Source organism: Mobula hypostoma, chromosome 8 (genome assembly GCF_963921235.1).
Source record: "Mobula hypostoma chromosome 8, sMobHyp1.1, whole genome shotgun sequence".
Taxonomy (NCBI): Eukaryota; Metazoa; Chordata; class Chondrichthyes; order Myliobatiformes; family Myliobatidae; genus Mobula; species Mobula hypostoma.
This window is the reverse complement of record NC_086104.1, coordinates 161962265-161985330: the sequence shown is the minus strand read 5'-3', so window position 1 is coordinate 161985330 and position 23066 is coordinate 161962265. Positions and strand designations below refer to the sequence as shown.

Below are 23066 nucleotides of genomic sequence, written 5' to 3'. Positions count from 1 at the left end.
CTAGTGGGCTCAACAACAAGCTCCTCTAAACAGCCATCTCTTAGACATTCTACAAATTCTCTCTCTTGAGGTCCAGTACTGACCTGGTTTTCCCAATCCACTTCCATGTTAAAATCCCCAACGATTATCATCACATTGCCTTTCTGACACTGCTTTTCTATCTTCTGCTGTAATTTGTAATCTACATCCCAGCTGCTATCTGGAGGCCTGTATACAACTGCCATTAGGGTCCTTTACTCTTGCCATTTCTTAACTCAACCCATAGAGGCTGTACTCCTTCCAATCCTTTGTCATCCCTTTCTAATGATTTAATACAGGTGTCTCCCGCTTTTCGAACGTTCGCTTTACGAAACCTCACTGTTACAAAAGACCTACATTAGTTACCTGTTTTTGCTAACAGCAGGTGTTTTCACTGTTATGAAAAAAGGTAGCGTGCGGGGAAAAGCAACGCGCGCCCCGAGCAGCCGCTCTCCCCCGGATTCGGAACTACATTCTCGCCGGCATTGCTTAAACACGTGCCTGTGAGCAGCCATTTGCAAGATGAGTTCTAAGGTATTGGAAAAGCCTGAAAGAGCTTGTAAGGGTGTTACACTTAGCATAAAGCTAGACATAATTAAGCGTTTCGATGGTGGTGAACCAAGTAAGGACAAAGTGAGTTTGGCTTGTGGAAGTTGACGAAGATGATGTTGAAGAGGTTTGGCATCCCATGACCAAGAACTGATAGATGAAGAGCTGATGCAATTGGAAGAGGAAAGGATAACAATCGAAACTGAATGCAGTAGCGAAAGTGAAGTCGTCCAGGATCTGAACGTGAAGCAACTGCGTGAGATTTTCGCTGCAATGATAAAGTACGACTTTAATTTTGAAATGGTACATCGGTTTAGGGCATATTTGCAGGATGGTTTGAGTGCTTACAAAGAATAGTATGATAGAAAAATGCGCAAGACTAAGCAGTCAAGCAAACCTTCCACATCAGCCACAGCAGACAATGAACCTCGACCTTCGACATCGAGGCAGGCAGACATGGAAGAAGATGACCTGCCTGCCCTGATCGACAATGAGGTTACACCCCAGTGTCCCACCACCCTACCACCCCAACCCCCGGGCCCCGGACAGATACCGATTCGCGGAGAATGCAGTGGTAGCTGGAACGCACTCAGCACATCTTTAAGAAAAAAAGCCGAAATAAACAAGCTAATTAATTAGGTGCCGTCCAGCATGTAGATGTCGGCCCAGATCAGAGGCGATTGCCCATTGTGTCGCCTCTGATCTGGGCTGACATGTACGTGCCAGGCGGCACCTAATTAATTAGCTTGATTATTTCGGCTTTTTTCTTAAAGATGTGCTGGGTGCGTCCCGGCCACCGCTGTACCCCTGCATGCTTCGCAGATTGGTACCGGTTCACTGCCCGGAAGGTGGGGGCCACTGCACCACCCCAACCTCCAACGACTCAGCCTAACACACCATCATCAGTATGCTCAATGTCTTCCCGATTCCCGTAAGTGATACTACACTGTACATACATTATTTCTGCTTTATATCGACTGTGTATTTTTACGTGTTATTTGGTATGATTTGGCAGCTTCATAGCTTAAAGGTTACTGGAGAGCGCTTGCGCCATGTTTCTGACGAGAGCGCTTGCATGAGATTTTCGCTATGGAGAACAGTGCGCAATGATTGTGGAAAAGTATTTCTACTTTATATAGGCTGTGTATTCATCATATCATTCCTGCTTTTACTGTATGTTACTGTTATTTTAGGTTTTATGTGTTATTTGGCATGATTTAGTAGGTTATTTTTGGGTCTGCGAACGCTCACAAATTTTTCCCATATAAATTAATGGTAATTGCTTCTTCACTTTACGACATTCCGGCTTATGAACCGTTTCATAGGAACGCTCTACCTTCGGATGGCGGGGGAAACCTGTATTATTTCTTATTCACAGGGCTACACCACTCCCTCTGCCTACTAACCTATCTTTCTGATACACCATATATCCTTGGACATTCAACTCCCAATGGCAGCCAAGTTTCAGAGATGGCCACAATGTCATACTTGCCAATCCGTAGCTGAATTTTAAGGTCGTCCATTTTATTTCTTATGCTGCGTGCATTCAAATACAACCTTTCAGTCCAGTATTTGTTGCTTTCTGTTTCAACTGCACCGTGCCTCTATTGCCCTTAACACATCCCACTGGCTGTGATTATGCCTCATCTCCTGCCTGTCCTTTCTATCATCTCTGTTGCATGGTCTCTTTGATTTATTTCTGTTTCCCCCCTCCTCAGCCCTATCACTCCGGTTCCCAAAACCCTTGCCAAATTAGTTTAAACTAATTTGAGGTGTCGTGGGAGAACACAGGATATTGGAAGCTATGTGTCCAGAGCCAACTCTATGGGCGCAGAGCTCGGAAAAAGTGATGCACAGACTTTTAACACCATAAACCAGAGGGTTTTTATGTCTCCCCTCTCGCTATGAAATGGGGATACCTCTTTTTCCCTTATTAGGGAGAGAGAGAGCCTCTGGTATGTTGAATTATCGGGTGAACGAGTAGTCTTTGGGGTATTGTGTCTGTGTCTTTATTGATGATTTGCTGCATGCTTGACTGCACAGTGGAGGGCGCTGATGCATTTTTGCTGGTGGAGGAGTGGGGGGACCGTTGCCTTGCTGCTGCTTGTGCATGGGAGGGGGGAGCTGAAGTGGGGGGGGTTTGGGGTTCTAACATTTGACTGTCATTCATTCTTTGGGGCACTCCTCTGTTTCCGTGGATGTTTGCGAAGAAAAAGAATTTCAGGATGTATATTGTATACATTTCTCTGACATTAAATGTACCTATTGCACCTATTGAACCTAAGTATGCCTGCAGAAAAAGGATCTCGGGGATGTATGTGGTGACATGTATATACTCTGATAATAAATTTTACTTTGAACTTTGAACAATATACAACCTGAAATTCTTGTTTTTGCAGACATCTACTGAAACAGATGTGTGCCCCAGAGAATGAGGGAATAGTAAAACATTAGAACCCCAAAGCCCCCCCCCACTTCCCCTCCCATGCACAAGCAACACTGACCCTCCCCCTCCCCCTCCCCCACTTACTTCAGCAAAAAAAAGCATCAGCACCCTCCATCCACCAAGCAAGCAATAGCAAAGCCCCCAAGAAAGACCACGATCTGCAGTACAACAAAAACTAATTGTTCACCCCGACAATTCAACATGCCACAGGGTCTCTCTTCCCGATATAGGGACTGAGAGGTGTCACTCTTTCACAGCAAGAGATATAACAAAACTACTCGCTGATTTGCAAAGATAAAGTCTGCTGCGTCACTTTTTTTCACTGAGTTCTCCAACTCGAGAAAGAGAGAGAGAGAATGAGAGAGAGTGGGAATGAAAGAGGGGGAGATTGAGAAAGAATAAAGAAAGAGAGAATGGGAGAGAATGACAGAGAGAGAGAACAAGAGAGACAAAGTGAATGAGCGAAGGAGAGAGAATGAGGGGAGAGAATGAGAGAGGGAGAATGAGAGCGAGAGCTAATGAGAGGAGGGAGAGAGAATGAGAGAGGGAGAGAGAATGAGAGAGGGAGAGAAAGAATGAGAGGGAGGGGGAGAGAATGAGAATGAGAGAGGGGGAGGGGGAGTTCCTGATGTCCTATTTTCTCCTGCGATGCTTCATTTGGAAGCATCTCCGATGCTCCATTCCTGCCATCTGAAAAAAGGCACCAAAGCATTCGGGCTCTCACGACCAGACTATGTAACAGTTTCTACCCCCAAGCCATCAGACTTCTCAATACCCAGAGCCTGGCTTGACACTAACCTACTATACCCATCTACTGTGCCTACTGTCTTGTTTATTATTTATTATTATTCATTGTAGTGCCTGCACTGTTTTGTACACATTATGCAGTCCTGGATAGATCTGTAGTCTAGTGTAGTTTTTTTGTTTTTTCTTACGTAGTTCAGAGTAGTTTTTGTATTGTTTCATGTAGCATCATGGTCCTGGAAAATGTTGTCTCATTTTTATTATGTTCTGTACCAGCAGTTATGGTTGAAATTACAATAAAAAGTGACTTGACTTGACTTGGCAGCACCGGCATTGAGTTGGTTCGTCCACAGGGCCACACAACCTCGGAACCCCAAAGGCACACTTGTCATCTAGACTGTGTTCTTAGTATATCAAAAGCAGCTGGTCATGAGACCTTGTGAGTCCTACCACTACTAGGAACCAAAATCTGAGTGTAACTCAAGGTCAGGGTCTCTGACAGAACCCCATCCACAAGGAAAAGGAAAAAAGACATTAAAATTAGAAATTAAGCTGTTTCCACAGATGAGCTCAAAGGAGCCGCTGTGAAGCACGATTGTAGCTCTGCCCCTTGCACCTTTGCCAGAAAATAGCCTGTTCCAATCCACACATGCCAGATAATTTCTGCTACCATCAAAATTGGCCTTTCTCCAATTTAATTACTTTGAAGCAAATGGCATTGTGGTCTCTGGTAGGAAGTGTTACGCTACACAAACTTCTGTCACCTGCCCTGTCACATTCCCTAATGGCAGATACAATATCGCAAGCTCTCTGATTGAGATTTCTATGTACAGCTGAAGGAAACTTCCCTGAACACATTTGACAAACTCAATCCCTTCTAGTCCTTTTACAGTATGGGATTCCCAGTCAATATGTGACAAGTTAAAATTACCTGCTATTACACCCTTACGTTTCTTGCAACAGTCTGTCATCTCTTTACAAATTTGTTCCTCTAAATCCCCAGGACTGTTGGGTGGTCTGTAATATAGCCTGATTAACGTGGTCATACCTTTCTTATTTCTTATTTCCTCCCATAACACCTCACTAGTCCAGTTCTCCACTCTGTCCTAATAGAGCACAGCGGTGACATTTTCCCTGACTAGTACTGACATCCCTCCTTCTTTTAATTCCACCCACTCTCTCACATCTAAAGCAACAGAACGCTGGAATATGGAGCTGCCAGTCCTGCCCCTCCTGTAACCAAGTCTCACTAATGGCTACAATGTCATAATTCCAGGTATTGATCTATGCCCTGAGCTCAACCACCTTTCCTATGATATTTCTAGCACTGAAGTATACGCAGCTCAGGACACTAGTTGCACCATGCTCAACCTTTTGATTCCTGACTTTGTCTAAGATCTTACCAACTTCTCCATCCACAACACCTCCACTAACTGTTCTGGCACTTTGGATTTCCTCCCCCAGCAACTCTAGTTTAAGTCCCACCGTGCAGTGTTAACAAACCTTCCTGCTAGGATATCAGACCTCTTCAATTCAAGTACAAATTGTCCCTCCAGTACAGGTCCCACCTTCCCTGCAAGAGAGCACAATGATACAGAAATCTTATGCCTTCCCTCCTACAGCAGCTCCTTAGCCACGTAAATCTTGCGATGACAACCCTGGAGGTCTTGCACTTTAACTTAGCACCTAACTCCCTGAACACCCTATGCAGAACCTTGCCACTTCATAAGACTCAGCATTATTTCCTTGCTTTTATATCCTATTCCCCTTGAAATAAATGCCAACATTGCATTTGCCTTCTTTACCACAGACTCAACCTGTAAATTAACCTGGGAGTCTTGCATGGGGACTCCCAAGTCCCTCTGTACATTTAACGTTTGAATTTTCTTTCCATTTAGGTAATAGTCTGCACTATTCTTTTTACCAAAATGTATTATCATACATTTCCCAACACTGTATTTCATCTGCCACTTTTTTGCCCATTCTAAGTCCTGCTGCTATTGCATTGCTTCCTCAGCACTACCTACCCTCCACCTATCTTTGTATCATCCACAAATCTATCAATTCCATTATCTAAATCATTGACAAACAATGTGCAAGTTGTGGTCCCAATACTGACTCTTGAGGAACACCACTAGTCATCGGCAGCCAACCAGAAATAGCCCCCTTTATTCCCACTCACTGTCTCCTGCCTGTCAACCATTACTCTATCCATGCCAATATCTTTTCCATAACACCATAGGCTTTTATCTTGTTAAGCTGCCTAGTGTGTGTCAGCTTATCAAATGCCCTTTGAAAATCCAAGTAAATGATATCCACTGTGTCTCCTTCATCCACCCTGCTTGTAACTTCCTCAAAGAACTTGAACAGGTTTGTCAGGCAAGGTTTCCCTTTACAGAAACCATGCTGACTTTGACTTATTTTATCATTAGGTTAGAAACATAGAAACATAGAAACATAGAAAATAGGTGCAGGAGTAGGCCATTCGGCCCTTCGAGCCTGCACCGCCATTTATTATGATCATGGCTGATCATCCAACTCAGAACCCAGCCTTCCCTCCATACCCCCTGACCCCTGTAGCCACAAGGGCCATATCTAACTTCCTTTTAAACATAGCTAATGAACTGGCCTCAACAGTTTGCTGTGGCAGAGAATTCCACAGATTCACCACTCTCTGTGTGAAGAAGTTTTTCCTAACCTCGGTCCTAAAAGGCTTCCCCTCTATCCTCAAACTGTGACCCCTCGTTCTAGACCTCCCCAAGGTTCTAAGTACTTTGAAACTTAATCCTTAATAATAGTTCCAACACTTTCTCAACCACTGAGTTTAGGTTAACTGGCCTATAATTTCCTTTCTTTTGCCTTCCTGCCATCTTAAAGAGTGGAGTGACATTTGCAATCTTCTAGTCCTCTGGGACAATGCAGGAATCAAGTGATTCTTGAAATATGATGGCAAATGCATCCATTACCTCTTCAACAACCTCTCTCAGGACTCTGGGTTGTAGTCCATATGGTCCAGGTGATTTATCCACCTTAATACCTTAGAGTTTCAATCACTCTTTTTCCTTTATAATAGCAATGATATGCACTCCTGCTCCCTGACACTCATGAACCTCTGGCACACTGTTAGAGTCTTACACTGTGAAGACTGATGCAAAATATCCATTAGGTTCATCTGCCATTTCTTTGTTCCCCATTACTACCACACCAGCATAATTTTCCAGTGGTCCGATGTCAACTCTCCTCTCCCTTTTACTCTTTATATAACTGAGAAACCGTTTAGTATCCTGCTTTATATTATTGGCTATTTTGCCCTCTTATTTCATTTTTACCTTTGTACCTTTTTTAGTTGCCTTTTGTTGGAAAGCTTTCCAATTAACCAACTTCCCACTCACTTTTGCTACCTTATGTGCCCTTTCCTTGGCTTTTATGCAGTCCTTAACTTCCCTTCTCAGGCACGATTGCCTAGCCATTTAAGAACTACTTTTTTTGTGGGATATATCTATCTTGCGCCTTGTGAACTATTCCCAGAAGCTTCATTCATCTCTGCCGTGTTCCCCACCAGTATCCTCCTCCAATCCACCTGGGCAAGCTCTTCTCTCGTGCCTCTGTAATTCCCTTTATTCCATTGTGATACTGATACGTGCGACTCTTGCTTCTCTCTCTCTTAAATTGCAGTATGATCATATTATGATCACTGCCTCCTAAGGGTTTCGTTATATTAAACTCCCTGCTAAGATCTGGGTTATTACCCAACATCCACTCTAAGGTAGCCTTTCCCTGAGTAGGCTCAAGCACAAGCTGCTCTAAAAAGCCATCTCTTAGGCATTCAACAAATTCCCTTTCTCGCGATCCTACACCAACCTGATTTTCCATTTCCTCTTGCGTATGGAAGCTCCCCATTACAATTGTGTCATTACCCTTATTATATGCCTTTTCCAGCTCCCTCTGCAATTTCAATCCCACATCTTCACTACTTTTTGGAAGCCTATTGTTTTATTACCCTTGCAGTTGCTTAACTCCACCCACAAAGTTTTGACATTCTCTGACCCTATGTCACCTCTTTCTAAAGATGTAATTTCCAATTTCTTACCACTAGAGCCACACCACCGCAATGCATTCCTGCCTGTTCTTTCGATACAATATACAGGCCCCCAATCCCTTATCCGAAATCCTTGGGGCCAGTTGCATTTCAGAATTCAGAAATTTTAGGAGTTCAGACCTCCCCCCCCATACCAAAAAACACGTATGATCAAGTCCCTTATTTAACCTTTTCAATGAGGTGGACTTTAAGACCCAGAGGCATTCCAAACCTACGCACATCCTCCCGTATGCTTTAAATCATCTCTAGATTACTTATAATACCTAATACAATGTAAATGCTATGTAAATAATTGTTATACTGTATTGTTTAGGGAATAATGACAAGAATAAATTTTATTTCCAACAAAAACATTCAAATAAAACATAAAAATATACAGCTTCAAACGAAACGAATCAAACACATGGTAAATGACTTATTGGAATAAATGTAGAACGTCACTGTCACTATAAAACTTCAGTAACTTGTTTTTCTGTTTATTTAAATCATATACAGTGGTAGTTCCAACACTATCTTCTTCAGTAAGACACCGCACAGACACATCACGATCAAGCTTCCGCAATAACTCCACTTTCTGCGTTATTGAGAGAAGATTCCTTCTCTTTTTCTCATTGTTACCCATAGGGGTATCTGCAGCTCTTTTTTGACATTTTCACGGTGAAATTAAACACAAAGTCAACAGTGACCACAAAATATCAGCGAACAGCAAATGCACGTGTAACCAGTACGAGCGCTGAGCCACAACTGACGTCTGGCGGCCTCTGCTAGTGCTGCCACGTCCGTCACACCTGAGTGACGTCAGCTGTTGGGGAAAAAACTTTGTTTTTCGGAACTTTTTGGATTGCGGTAATGCACCATTAAGCTGGATGCCAACCGCCGTAAAACAAGATACAGAACTTTTTGGATTTCAGAATTTCAGATAAAGGAATGTGAACCTGTATCTTATGACCTTCTTTCAGCCATGACTCTGTGATGCCCACAACATCATACTGACCAATCTCTAATTGTGCCATAAATTCATCCACCTTATTCCAAATACTGGGCACATTTAAATACAGCGCCTTCAGTCCTGCATTCTTGCTCCTTCTGAATTTTGTCCCTGTAGTACAATTTAACTCTCTGCTCTGTCTGCATTTGTACCCAATCATTGACTTGTCGCTCCTTACATTCATGTTACACCGATCATCTACTTGTAAACCTGCTGGTTCATCCTCAGCTCTATCATACTGGTTCCCATCCCCCTGCCATATTAGTTTAAGCCACTTCCAACAGCTTTAGTAAATCTGCCTGCAAGAATATTGGACCCCCGACTCTTTTGTACAGGTCCCACCTGCCCTAGTTGAGGTCCCAATTATCCAGAAATCTGAATCCCTGGCTCCCTGCTCCCAGCCCATGTCATTGGTACCTACATGGACCACAACCTCCAGCTGTTTACCCTCCCATTTAAGAATCCTAAGGAATTGATCTAAGATGTCGGGTGCCCTGGCACCTGGGAGGCAACACACCATATGGGAATCCCATTCTCACCCGTAGAACCTCTTGATAATTCCCCTAGCTAATGAATCTCTTGTCACCACAGTGTGCCTCTTCTTCCACCTTCCTTCCTGAGTCACAAAGCCAAACTCAATGCCAGATACCCAACCACTGTGACTTTCCTCTGTTAGGTCAACCCTCCTCCCCCGCCCCCAACAGTATCCTGTTGTTTAGGGGGATGAGCACAGGTGTACTGTGCTCTGGCAACTTAACCCCTCTCCCCTTCCTACCTCTCAGTTTTTTGAGTCTTGTATCTTGGATGTAACTACCTCTCCATATGTCCTATCTATCACCCCTTCAGCATCCTGAATGATTTGAAGTTCATCCAGATTCAGATCCAACTCCTTAACATGGATTGTTAAAAGCTGCAGCTGGATGAACTTTTCGCAGTTATAGTTGTTATGGACACTGGAGGTCTCATCATGCAAGAGGAGCGTTCAACTATCGTGCTTAGCATCTCTCCTGTCCTAGTTGAACAGATATAAAGAAGGGAAAGAAAAAAACTTAACATAGAGCTTTTCTTTGCTTTCTCTGACTGAAGCCACAAAGAACTAAAGCCTCAAGATCACCACTCTGACTCTGTCCATCAGGCGATGGCTGCTGTACTTGCCCCAAACTTTGTTTAATTTGCTCTTGCTAATCAATCTCAAACGCAGACTGGTCGCTGGTCAAAGTTCCATTATGCAGCCACATCCCGCTGCTCCCTTTTTCTACTCAGGCAGTGAACCTGAGTAAAATTCCCTCTTCTCAAACTTCCAATATCCGAATTGGTTGCTGGTCGAAGTTAGTGATTAATCAGGTTTTGAGCATTATAATGATAGAAAACAGCAAGTGATTATCTAGGTTTTGAGTGTGAGAACAGTAGAAAATAGTAAGTGATTAACCAGCAAACAACAGGAATTCTGCAGATGCTGGAAATTCAAGTGATTAACCAGGTTTACAGAGTTATAATTGTAGAAAACAGTAAGTTATTAACCAGGTTTCAAGTGTTATAATAGAAACCATAGAAAAACTACAGCACAGAAACAGGCCTTTTGGCCCTCTTGGCTGTGCCGAACCATTTTCTGCCTAGTCCCACTGACCTGCACACGGACCATATCCCTCCATACACCTCCCATCCATGTATCTGTCCAATTTATTCTTAAATGTTAAAAAAGAACCCACATTTACCACCTCGTCTGTCAGCTCATTGCACACTCCCACCACTCTCTGTGTGAAGAAGCCCCCGCTAATGTTCCCTTTAAACTTTTCTCCCCCTCACCCTTAAGCCGTGTCCTCTGGTTTTTTTCTCCCCTTGCCTACCCATCATAATTTTATATACCTCTATCAAATCTCCCCTCATTCTTCTACACTCTAGGGAATAAAGTCCTAACCTATTCAACCTTTCTCTGTAACTGAGTTTCTCAAGTCCCGGCAACATCCTTGTAAACCTTCCCTGCACTCTTTCAACCTTATTAATATCCTTCCTGTAATTTGGTGACCAAAACTGAACACAATACTCCAGATTCGGCCTCACCAATGCCTTATACAACCTCATCATAACATTCCAGCTCTTATACTCAATACTTTGAATAATAGAAAACAGTAAGTGATTAACGAGGTTTAGAGTGTTGTAACAGTAGAAAAGATAGGGAAATACAGGCATTTTCAAATATTTTTAAAAATGAGGACACTATGATACTAGAAAAAGCTCAAGATTTTGTTTTAGTCCTCTACAAAGTATATGTACAAATGGGAAGGGTTATTGCTGAACTCGAGAGAGTGCAATGTTTTTGAAGGCAGATTTTGTAAAAGCTTGGGGTTGACTAAAACCAGTTTGGCAGGTTTATGGTGACAAAACATTAGGTCAGATGATGAAGCAGTTGTTTTAGATGCCCAAGGATGGAAAAGCCTACAGAAACTGATGATATAGCCCAGTCCATCACAGGAAAAGCCCTCCCCACCATTAAGTACATTTAGACCATAAGACATAGGAGCAGAATTAGGCTATCTGGCCCATCGAGTCTACTCCACCATTCAATCATGGCTGATCCTTTTTTTTCCCTCCTCCTCAACCCCAATTCCTAGCCTTCTCCCTGTAACCTCTGATGCCACGTCCAATCAAGAACCTACCAATCTCTGCCTTAAATACACCTAACGACCTGGCCTCCACAGCTGCATGTGGCAACAAATTCCACAAATTCACCGCCCTTTGGCTAAAGAAAATTCTCCGCATCTGAGATGGCGCCCCTCTATCCTGAGACTGTGCTCTCTTGTTCTAGACTCTCCCACCATGGGAAACATCCTTTCCACATCTACTCTGTCTAGGCCTTTCAACATTCGAAAGGTTACTGAATTCCAGCAAGTACAGACCCAGAGCCATCAAACGTTCCTCGTATGATAACCCTTTCATTCCTTGAATCATCCTGTGAACCTCCTCTGGACCCACTTCTATGCCAGCACATCTTTTCTAATATGAGGGGCCCAAAACTGTACACAATAGTCAAAGTGAGATCTCACCAGTGCCTTATAAAGCCTCAGCATCACATCCTTGCTCTTGAATTCTAGACCTCTTGAAATGAATGATAACATGGCATTTGCCTTCCTCACCATCGACTCGACCTGCAAGTTAACCTTCAGGGTGTTCTGCACAAGGACTCCCAAATCCCTTTGCATCTCAGATTTTTGTATTTTCTCCCCGTTTAGAATATAGGCTGCACATTTATTTCTTCTACCAAAGTGCATGACCATGCATTTTCCAACAGTGTATTTCATTTACCACTTCCTTGCCCATTCTCCTGATCTGTCTAAGTCCTTCTGCATCCTACCTGTTTCCTCAACACTACCTGCCCCTCCACCAATCTTCGTATCATCTGCAAATTTGGCAACAAAGCCATCTATTCCATCATCTAAGTCATTTATATACAGCATAAAAAGAAGTGGTCCCAACACTGATCCCTGTAGAACACCACTAGTCACTGACAGCCAACCAGAAAAGGATTCTTTTATTCCCACTCGCTGCCTCCTACCAATTGGCCAATGCTCCAACTCTGTTAGTAACTTTCCTGTAATACCATGGGCTCTTAACTTGGTAAGCAGCCTCATCTGTGGAACCTTGTCAAAGGTCTTCTGAAAGTCAAAATATACAACATCCACTGAATCCCCTTTATCTATCCCACTTGTAATCTCCTCAAAGAATTCCAACGGGTTTGTCAGGCAGGAACTTTCCCTAAAGGAAACTATGCTGACTTTGTACAATCTTGTCCTGTGTCACCAAGTACTCCACCACTTCATCCTTAACAATTGACTCTAACATCTTCCTAGCCACCGAGGTCAGGCTAACTGGCCTATAACTTCCTTTCTGCTGCCTTCCTCCTTTCTTAAAGAGTGCAGTGACATTTGCAATTTTCCAGTCCTCTGGCACTAAGCCAGGGTCCAATGATTTTTGAAAGATCATTTCTAATGCCACCGCAATCTCTAACACTCCCTCTTTCAGAACCCTAGCGTGCAGTTCATCTGGTCCGGGTTACTTATGTACCTTTAGGTCGTTTGGCTTTTTGAGCATCTTGTCTCTTGTAATGGTAACTGCATCCGTAAGATATAGGAGCAGAAGTAAGCCATTCAGCCCATCAAGTCTGCTCCACCATTCAGTCATGGGCTGATCCAATTCCTCCAGTTATCCCCACTCCCCTGCCTTCACCCCCATACCCTTTGATGCCCTGGCTAATCAAGAACTTATGTATCTCTGCCTTAAATACACCCAATGACTTGGCCTCCACAGCAGCTCGTGGCAACAAATTCCACAGATAACTAGTGATATCAAGCAAAGTTATGATGAGTATGTCAACTTATACAACTAAGACCCGTTTGGTCAAGACACAATTGAAATAGGAGAGTCAGTTCTGTCCCTACTGAGCCAAGAGAGACAACAGCGTTGGCAGGAACTGATAGAAAACACAGACATGACCAAGGACAGTAAGAAGGCATGGGCAACTGTTCGGAAACTCAACTCAGACAATAGACCACCACAGAGAATTGCTGCCATAACACCCAATCAGGTTGCTCACCAACTAATACTAAATGGTCGACCAAATAAGAAGGAATGGAGGCAAAAGAAAAAGCAACATCAGGAGATGGAGTCAGCTCTCTCAAATGGGAATAACAACTTCCCACCTCTCACCCTAGAAGAATTAAAAGATGAAGTTTCACAGCTAAAATCCAACAAAGCTGCTGGCATAAATGGGATTCTTAATGAATTCCTTAAACATCTTGGACCTAAAGCACTCCACTGGCTTCTGTCCCTTTTTAACTGTTGTCTGAGATCATTAAAAATACCTGAAAAGTGGAGAAGAGCCAAAGTTGTTGCTCTCCTAAAACCCAATAAAGACCCCAACATTCCTAAAAATTACAGGCCGATTTCCTTGCTCTGCACCCTCTATAAACTCTATGAGAGAATCATACTGAAAAGAATATCCCCCTTAGTCGAAGATCTTCTAACACCAGACCAAGCCGGGTTCAGGCCAGGCCACTCTTGCTGCAGTCAAGTCCTGAACTTAACCCAGTATATTGAGGATGACTTTGAAATGCAACAAATTATAGGGGCAGTTTTCATTGACTTTAACAGCAGCATAGGACATTTTGAATCACAGAGGCCTTCTACTGAAATTATCTAAAATGTTAAAGAACGAAACCACAGTCAAAAGTATTAAGAAGCCTCCTAGAAAATCGCAGATTTTACGTACGTTTGTAGAAATGAATGGAATTAAGAATAGGTGGCGTCCGCAAAAGAACGGACTACCACAGGGTTCGGTCCTGGCACCTCTACTATTTAATGCTTACACAAACAACCAACCAACTTTTCCTGACAGACACAGGTTTATCTATGGAGATAACCTATGCATAGCAACACTAGCTAACTCCTTCCAAGAAGTTGAAGTACGACTTACAGCAGTCCTCGAAGCAATGAAGCAGTATTATGAAAAATGGTCTCTGAACCCAAATGTATCAAAAAACTCAAGTGGGTGCATTCCACCTGAGGAATCGAGAAGCAGCTCAGAAACTCAAGATCTTCTGGTGTGGGAAGGAGCTCAAGCACCATCCGACTCCAGTTTACCTGGGCATCACACTGGATAGGACGCTCTCATTTGCCACCCACATCCAAAAACTCCGAGGGAAAGTTGGCTCTCGCAATTCTCTCTTGAAAAAATTAGCAAGCACGAAATGGGGAGCTAATGCTCACACACTTAGATCAACTGCCCTAGCACTCTGCTATGCACCTGCAGAATACTGTGCACCTGTGTGGGGCAGATCAGCCCATGCGAAGAAAATTGACCCGTTGCTTAACGAAGCCTGCCGAATGATCACGGGCACACTGTGCCCCACACCCACTAACATCATTTATAGATTTGCAGGCATTGCTCCTCCAGAGATCCGAAGACACACTACAACAAAAATTGAAAAAGGTAAACAGAACTTGGATCCACGGCACCCACTACATCATCATGTGCCAGTTTCCAACTGCCTAAAATCGAGGAAAAGCTTTGCTACAGTGGAGGATTACTGCACAGAACATCCCCCCAAACATACAGGATTTACCTCTGGTAACAAACACAAGCCAGAACCCCACCAAACAATACAGTGCAAGACCCCACAGAAACGTTGCCAGATGCAAGTGGTGCACTCTCAACAGAGCGAGAGTGGGAGTTTGCAGGACGGGAGATAATATGGTGAAATGGGGTTTAAAGACCAGTGAATCCTATGAGTGTGGCGAAAGGGTGCAAAACATTGAACACGTTCTGCGCAACTGCCCACTCTCACCTGATCTAGCTACTACTGACCTGCTCAACATCAACCAAACAAAACTAGAGTGGCTGGCTGTCTGGTGCGACAAGCTATAGAACCATAGAAACTACAGCACAGAAACAGGCCCTTTGGCGCTTCTTGGCTGTGCCGAACCATTTTCTGCCTAGTCCCACTGACCTGCACACAGACCATATCCCTCCATACACCTCCCATCCATGTATCTGTCCAATTTATTCTTAAATGTTAAAAAAGAACCCGCATTTACCACCTCGTCTGGCAGCTCATTCCATACTCCCACCACTCTCTGTGTGAAGAAGCCCCCACTAATGTTCCCTTTAAATTTTTCCCCCCTCACCCTTAACCCATATCCTCTGGTTTTTTTTCTCCCCTTGCCTCAGTGGAAAAAGCCTGCTTGCATTCACTCTATCTATACCCATCATAATTTTATATACCTCTATCAAATCTCCCCTCATTCTTCTACGCTCCAGGGAATAAAGTCCTAACCTATTCAACCTTTCTCTGTAACCGAGTTTCTCAAGTCCCGGCAACATCCTTGTAAACCTTCTCTGCACTCTTTCAACCTTATTTATATCCTTCCTGTAATTTGGTGACCAAAACTGAACACAATACTCCAGATTCGGCCTCACCAATGCCTTATACAACCTCATCATAACATTCCAGCTCTTATACTCAATACTTTGATTAATAAAGGCCAATATACCAAAAGCTCTCTTTACGATCCTATCTACCTGTGACGACACTTTTAGGGAATTTTGTATCTGTATTCCCAGATCCCTCTGTTCCACTGCACTCCTCAGTGCCTTACCATTAACCCTGTATGTTCTACGTTGATTTGTCCATCCAACATGCAATACCTCACACTTGTCAGTATTAAACTCCATCTGCCATTTTTCAGCCCATTTTTCCAGATGGTCCAAGTCCCTCTGCAGGCTCTGAAAACCTTCCTCACTGTCTACTACACCTCCAATCTTTGTATCATAGAAACATAGAAACATAGAAAATAGGTGCAGGAGTAGGCCATTCGGCCCTTCGAGCCTGCACCGCCATTTATTATGATCATGGCTGATCATCCAACTCAGAACCCAGCCTTCCCTCCATACCCCCTGACCCCTGTAGCCACAAGGGCCATATCTAACTTCCTTTTAAACATAGCTAATGAACTGGCCTCAACAGTTTGCTGTGGCAGAGAATTCCACAGATTCACCACTCTCTGTGTGAAGAAGTTTTTCCTAACCTCGGTCCTAAAAGGCTTCCCCTCTATCCTCAAACTGTGACCCCTCGTTCTAGACCTCCCCAACATCGGGAACAATCTTCCCGCATCTAGCCTGTCCAATCCCTTTAGGATCTTATACGTTTCAATCAGATCCCCCCTCAATCTTCTAAATTCCAACGAGTACAAGCCCAGTTCATCCAGTCTTTCTTCATATGAAAGACCTGCCATCCCAGGAATCAATCTGGTGAACCTTCTTTGTACTCCCTCTATGGCAAAGATGTCTTTCCTCAGATTAGGGGACCAAAACTGCACAATTTACCAAAACTTGCTGATCCAATTTACCACATTATCATCCAGATCATTGATATAGATGACAAATAACAATGGACCCAGCACTGATCCCTGTGGCACACCACTAATCACAGGCCTCCACTCAGAGAAGCAATTCTCTACCACCACTCTCTGGCTTCTTCCATCGAGCCAATGTCTAATCCAATTTACCACCTCTCCATGTATACCTAGCGACTGAATTTTCCAAACTAACCTCCCATGCGGGACCTTGTCAAAGGCCTTACTGAAGTCCATGTAGACAATATCCACTGCCTTCCCTTCATCCACTTTCCTGGTAACCTCCTCGAAAAACTCCAACAGATTGGTCAAACATGACCTACCATGCACAAAGCCATGTTGACTCTCCCTAATAAACCCCTGTCTATCCAAATGCTTGTAGATTCTGTCTCTTAGTACTCCCTCCAATAACTTACCTACTACTGACGTTAAACTCACTGGCCTATAATTTCCCGGATTACTTTTCAATCCTTTTTTAAACAACGGAACAACATGAGCCACTCTCCAATCCTCCGGCACTTCACCCGTAGACAGCGACATTTTAAATATTTCTGCCAGGGCCCCCGCAATTTCAACACTAGTCTCCTTCAAGGTCCGAGGGAACACTCTGTCAGGTCCCGGGGATTTATCCACTTTAATTTTCCTCAAGACAGCAAGCACCTCCTCCTTTTCAATCTGTACAGTTTCCATGGTCTCACTACTTGATTCCATCAATTCCATAGATTTCATGCCAGCTTCCTTAGTAAATACAGACGCAAAAAACCTATTTAAGATCTCCCCCATTTCCTTTGGTTCCACACAAAGCCGACCACTCTGATCTTCAAGAGGACCAATTTTATCCCTTACAATCCTTTTGCTCTTAATATACTTGTAAAAGCTCTTTGGATTATCCTTCACTTTGACTGCCAAGGCAACCTCATGTCTTCTTTTAGCCCTCCTGATTTCTTTCTTAAGTATTTTCTTGCACTTCTTATACTCCTCAAGCACCTGATTTACCCCCTGTTTCCTATACATTTCATACAACTCCCTCTTCTTTTTTATCAGAGTTGCAATATCCCTTGAGAATCAAGGTTCCTTATTCCTATTCAATTTGCCTTTAATCCTGACAGGAACATACAAACTCTGCACTCTCAAAAATTTCCCCTTTGAAGGCTTCCCACCTACCAATCACATCTTTGCCGGAGAACAACCTGTCCCAATCCACGCTTTTTAGATCCTTTCTCATTTCTTCAAATTTGGCCTTCTCCCAGTTCAGAACCTCAACCCTAGGACCAGATCTATCCTTGTCCATGATCAAATTGAAACTAATGGTGTTATGATCACTGGAACCAAAGTGCTCCCCTACACAGACTTCCGTCACTTGCCCTAATTCGTTACCTAACAGGAGATCCAATATTGCATCCCCTCTAGTTGGTCCCTCTATATATTGATTTAGAAAACTTTCCTGAACACATTTTACAAACTCTAAATCATCTAGACCCCTAACAGTATGGGAGTCCCAATCAATATATGGAAAATTAAAATCCCCTACCACCACAACTTTATGTTTCCTGCAGTTGCCTGCTATCTCTCTGCAGATTTGCTCTTCCAAGTCTTGTTGACTATTGGGTGGTCTGTAATACAATCCCACTAATGTGGCCATACCTTTCCTGTTTCTCAGCTCCACCCATAAGGACTCAGTAGACAAGCCCTCTAATCTGTCCTGCCTGAGCACTGATGACCACCTACTGACTAAAGTAATTTCTCCACATCTCAGTTCTAAATGGACATCCTTCAATCCTAGAAGTCGTGTCCTCTTGTCCTAGACTCCCCTACCATGGGAAATAACTTTGCCATATCTAATCTGTTCAGGCCTTTTAACATTCAGAATGTTTCTATGAGATCCCCCCTCATTCTCCTGAACGCCAGGGAATACAGCCCAAAAGCTGCCAGACATTCCTCATACGATGACCCTTTCGTTCCTGGAATCATTCTTGTGAATCTTCTCTGAACCCTCTCCAATGTCAGTATATCCTTTCCAAAATAAGGAGCCCAAAACTGCACACAGTACTCCAAGTGTGGTCTCAGGAATACCCTATAGGGTCTTAACATCATATCCCTGCTCTTATATACCTCTAGAAATGAATGCCAACATTGCATTCACCTTCTTCACAACTGACTCAACCTGGTGGTTGACCTTTAGGGTATCTTGCAGAAGGGCTCCCAAGCCCTTTTGCATCTCTGCATTTTGAACTCTCTCCCCATCTAAATAATATTCTGCCAGTTTATTTCTTCTACCAAAATGCATGACCATACACTTTCCAACATAATATTTCATTTGCCACTTCTTTGCCCATTCCCCTAATCTCATCCCTAACAATCGATTCCAACAACTTCCCAACCACTGATGTCAGGCTAACAGGTATATAGTTTCCTTTCTGCTGCCTCCCACCCTTCTTAAATAGCAGAGTAACATTTGCAATTTTCCAGTCATGCGGTACAACGCCAGAATCTATCGATTCTTGAAAGATCATTGTTAATGCCTCCACAATCTCTCCAGATACTTCCTTCAGAACCCGAGAGTGCATTCCATCAGGTCCAGGAGATTTATCCACCCTCAGACCATTAAGTCCCCGTTATTATTTCTTCTGCTTCATTTTCTAGCGGTCCTATGTCCATTCTCATTACTTTTTATTTTTAACATACTTGAAAAAATCTTTACTGTCCATTTTGATATTATTTGCTCATCTTTTCCCTTCTAATGATTTTTTAGTTGCTCTCTGTAGGTTTTTAAAAACTTTCCAATCCTCTATCTTTGCACTAATTTTTGCTTTGATGTATGCCCTTTCTTTTGCTTTTACAGTAGCTTTGACTTCCTTTGTCAGCTATGATTGTACTATTTTACCATTTGAGTATTTCTTCATTTTTGGAATACACATGTCCTGCACCTTCCTCATTTTCCCAGAAATGCATGTTAATGCTGCTCTGCTAACATCCCTGCCAACATCTCTGCCAGCAGCTCTTTCCAATTTACTTTGGCCAACTCCTCCCTTATACCACAGTAATTTCCCTTACTCGACTAAAATACTCCTACATCAGACTTTACTTTTCCTCTATCAAATTTCAGGCTGAACTTATTTATATTGTGATCACTGGTTCCGAAGGGTTCTTTCACCTTAAGCTCCCTAATCACCTCCGGTTCATTACATAACACCCAATCCAGTATAGCTGATCCCCTAGTAGACCCAACAACAAACTGCTCTGAAAAGACATCTCGTAGGCATTCAACAAACTCACTCTCTTGAGATCCATTACCAACCTGATTTTCCCAATTGAACTGCATGTTAAAATCTCCCATGACTACAATAATATTGCCCTTATGACTCACCTTTTCTATTTCCTTTTGTAATCTGTGGTCCACCTCCGAGCCATTGTTGGGAGGCCTGTATATAACTGCCATCAACATCCTTTTACCCTTGCAGTTTCTTAACTCAATCCACAGGATTCAACATTTTCCGATCCGATGTCACATCTTTCTACTGATTTGATGCCATTCCTTACCAGTAGAGCCACACCACCCTATCTGCCTACCTTCCTATCCTTCCAATATAACATGTAACCTTGGGCATTCAGCTGCCAATAACAACTATCCTTCAGCCACAACATCATACCTGGCAATCTGTAATAGTGCAACAAGATTATTTCTAATGCTGCGCGCATTTAGATACAACACCTTGAGTACCATATTTGCTATCCTTTCTGATTCTGCTTCCCTAATGTTTTGATACTCAGCCTGTTGTCTGTAACTAAGTCCCATCACCTGCCTGCCCTTCCTGACAGTCTGACTGCACACTATCTTTACTTCTTTACCATCTGTCCTATCCTGAGTCCCTTCACTTTGGTTCCCATCCCCCTGCCAAATTAGTTTAAACCCTCCTAACAGCTCTAACAAACCTGCCCGCGAGAATATTGATGCAACCCGTCACTTTTGAACGGGTCATACCTCCCCCAGAAGAGATCCCAATGATCCAAGAACCTGAAGCCCTGCCCCCTGCACCAGCTTCACAGCCATGCATTTATCTACCAAATCATCCTGTTTCTAACCTCAGTGGTACGTGGCACAGGCAGCAATCCAGAAATTACTACCAGGGAGGTCCTGCTTCTCAGCTTTCTACCTAGCTCTCTAAATTCTCTTTTCAGGACCTCATTGCTTTTCCTTCCTATGTCATTGGTACCAATATGTACGAAGACATCTGGCTGCTCCTCCTCCCTCTCCAAAATGCGTGGACGCGATCTGAGATGTCCCTGACCCTGGCACCTGGGAGGCAACATACCATCCGGGTGTCCCATTCATGTCCCCAGAATCTCCTGTCCGTTCCCCTCACTATTGAGTCCCTTATCAATACCACTCCCTTCTTCTCTCTCTTTCCCTTCTGCACCACGGACCCATGCTCAGTGCCTGTAATGCGGTCGCCATGGCATTATCCCAGGAGGTCATCCCCCACAGAAGTATCCAAAGAGGTATACTTGTTTTTGAGGGAAATGGCCACAGGAGTGCGCTGCTCTAACTGCCTATTTCCATTTCTCCTGACAGTCACCCAGGCACTCACCTCCTGCAACTTCAGGTGACTGCTTCCCTGTAACTTTGATCAATTATCACCTCACTCTCCCATACAAGCCGAAGGTCATCCAGTTGCTGCTCTAGATCCTTAACATGGTCTTCAAGGAGCTGCAGCTGAATGCTCTTCACGCAGATGTAGTTCCCTTAGAGGCTCTAGGTCTCCCAGTTCTTCAACATCCAGCACGAAGAACACACCACAACCATTTAAATGGTACAGTAAGAGAAGAAAAAAGATAAAAAGGAAACCTTAACAGACGTTTTACACAGAGTCAATGCCTCTTCCAAGCCGAAGCCTCTTTTGAGCCAAAGCCTGTTGCTTCTACTCTCACCAAAAGCCTACTCCCATTGGATCTCCCCCTCCCCCTCCTACTTTCAAATCCCTTACTCACTCTTCCTTCAGTTAGTCCTGACGAAGGGTCTCGGCCTGAAACGTCGACTGCACCTCTTCCTACAGATGCTGCTTGGCCTGCTGCGTTCACCAGCAACTTTGATGTATGTTGCTTGAATTTCCAGCATCTGCAGAATTCCTGTTGTTTCTGCTTACCCCTTCTGTACTTTTAGTTAGATTGTAGAGCTCTGTTGATGCTGAGCTCTATTACATGGAGTGCTGCCACAAGAAAGCAACATCCAGGCCATGCTGTCTTCTCACTGCTACGTCTATGAAAATGACTAAGTGATCAGGGAATTTAGCTTGAGCTGGAATCAGTTTTACTGTTCCTATGATAAATGACTCGTCTGTTGTTACAGTCAATAAATTGTCATCAGAAAAAACTTCCTTTATCTTTTGTTTCTGAAGCAATTCTAGTAATTCTATCAACGCTTCAATATCAAAGCAATGTTCTTGGTGTCACTAGTGTTACCCAAGAGAACCCTCTCTCACTTGTAGGTCAGAAGCTTGTGAGTCCCACTCCATTGATATTTGCATAAAATTAAGAGAAATATTCCAATGTAGCATTGAGATGCTGCTACACTGTGGAAAATGTCATCTTCTAGCAGAGATATTGAAGAATGTACAGATGTGCAGAAAAGATCCATGGCATTATTTCAAGGAAGAGTTGGGATCTTATCCTTGGTGTCCAGGACAATTTTCTTACCATTCAGACAAAACACTAAGATTAAATATCTGATCATTGTCACATTGCTGTAGGAGTTGGCCGTGCACATATTGCACATTGCAAAGGTAACTCTCCTGGCTATAAGGCAACTTAGGTCTTTTTGAGGATGCTTTGTAAATCTGAGTCATGCTTTACTTATATAATTGTCTATCATTGTACTCAACTGAAATATTTGTGACTTTAAACAGGTTCTCAGATTAACTACTTGATGAAAAAGCTGCATATTTACCTCTCATCCGATGCACAGATCAACATCAGTAATGTGAACAGTCAAAACCTTGCCTACCTGGCGAGCTGCATTCATGAGGCGGTGGTCTCCAGTTCTGAAGATAGCCAAGTCAGCACATTAAACAATTAATGTTCAATTTCATTGTTTAAATATTCACTTTTCATGTTGGCTTTATGTAATGTGATAAAATGGGCTATCTCTAATCACATTGATATTTAAATGAGCTTTATTGGAGTTACAAAAGTACAATTAAAGTCAATTAAAGGCTGGCGCGGAGGGCTATGAATGACATGAAGGAAATCTGGAAGTTGAACCTGACCAGAGGCCTTAAAAAGAAGATTTTCATAGCAGTCAGAGAGTCCATTCTCAC

General features: G+C 43.2%; 1 protein-coding gene across 1 annotated transcript in view; it reads left to right on the top strand.

Moving 5' to 3' along the window:
- LOC134350312 (aspartate aminotransferase, cytoplasmic-like) overlaps positions 1 to 22825 on the top strand; it is a 75215-nt gene extending 52390 nt beyond the window's left edge. Inside the window, exon 9 of the mRNA XM_063055357.1 lies at positions 22656 to 22825. Within this exon, the coding sequence (XP_062911427.1) occupies positions 22656 to 22825 (170 nt within the window). The remainder of the gene's footprint in view (positions 1 to 22655) is intronic.
- The last annotated feature ends 241 nt before the right edge of the window (positions 22826 to 23066 follow it).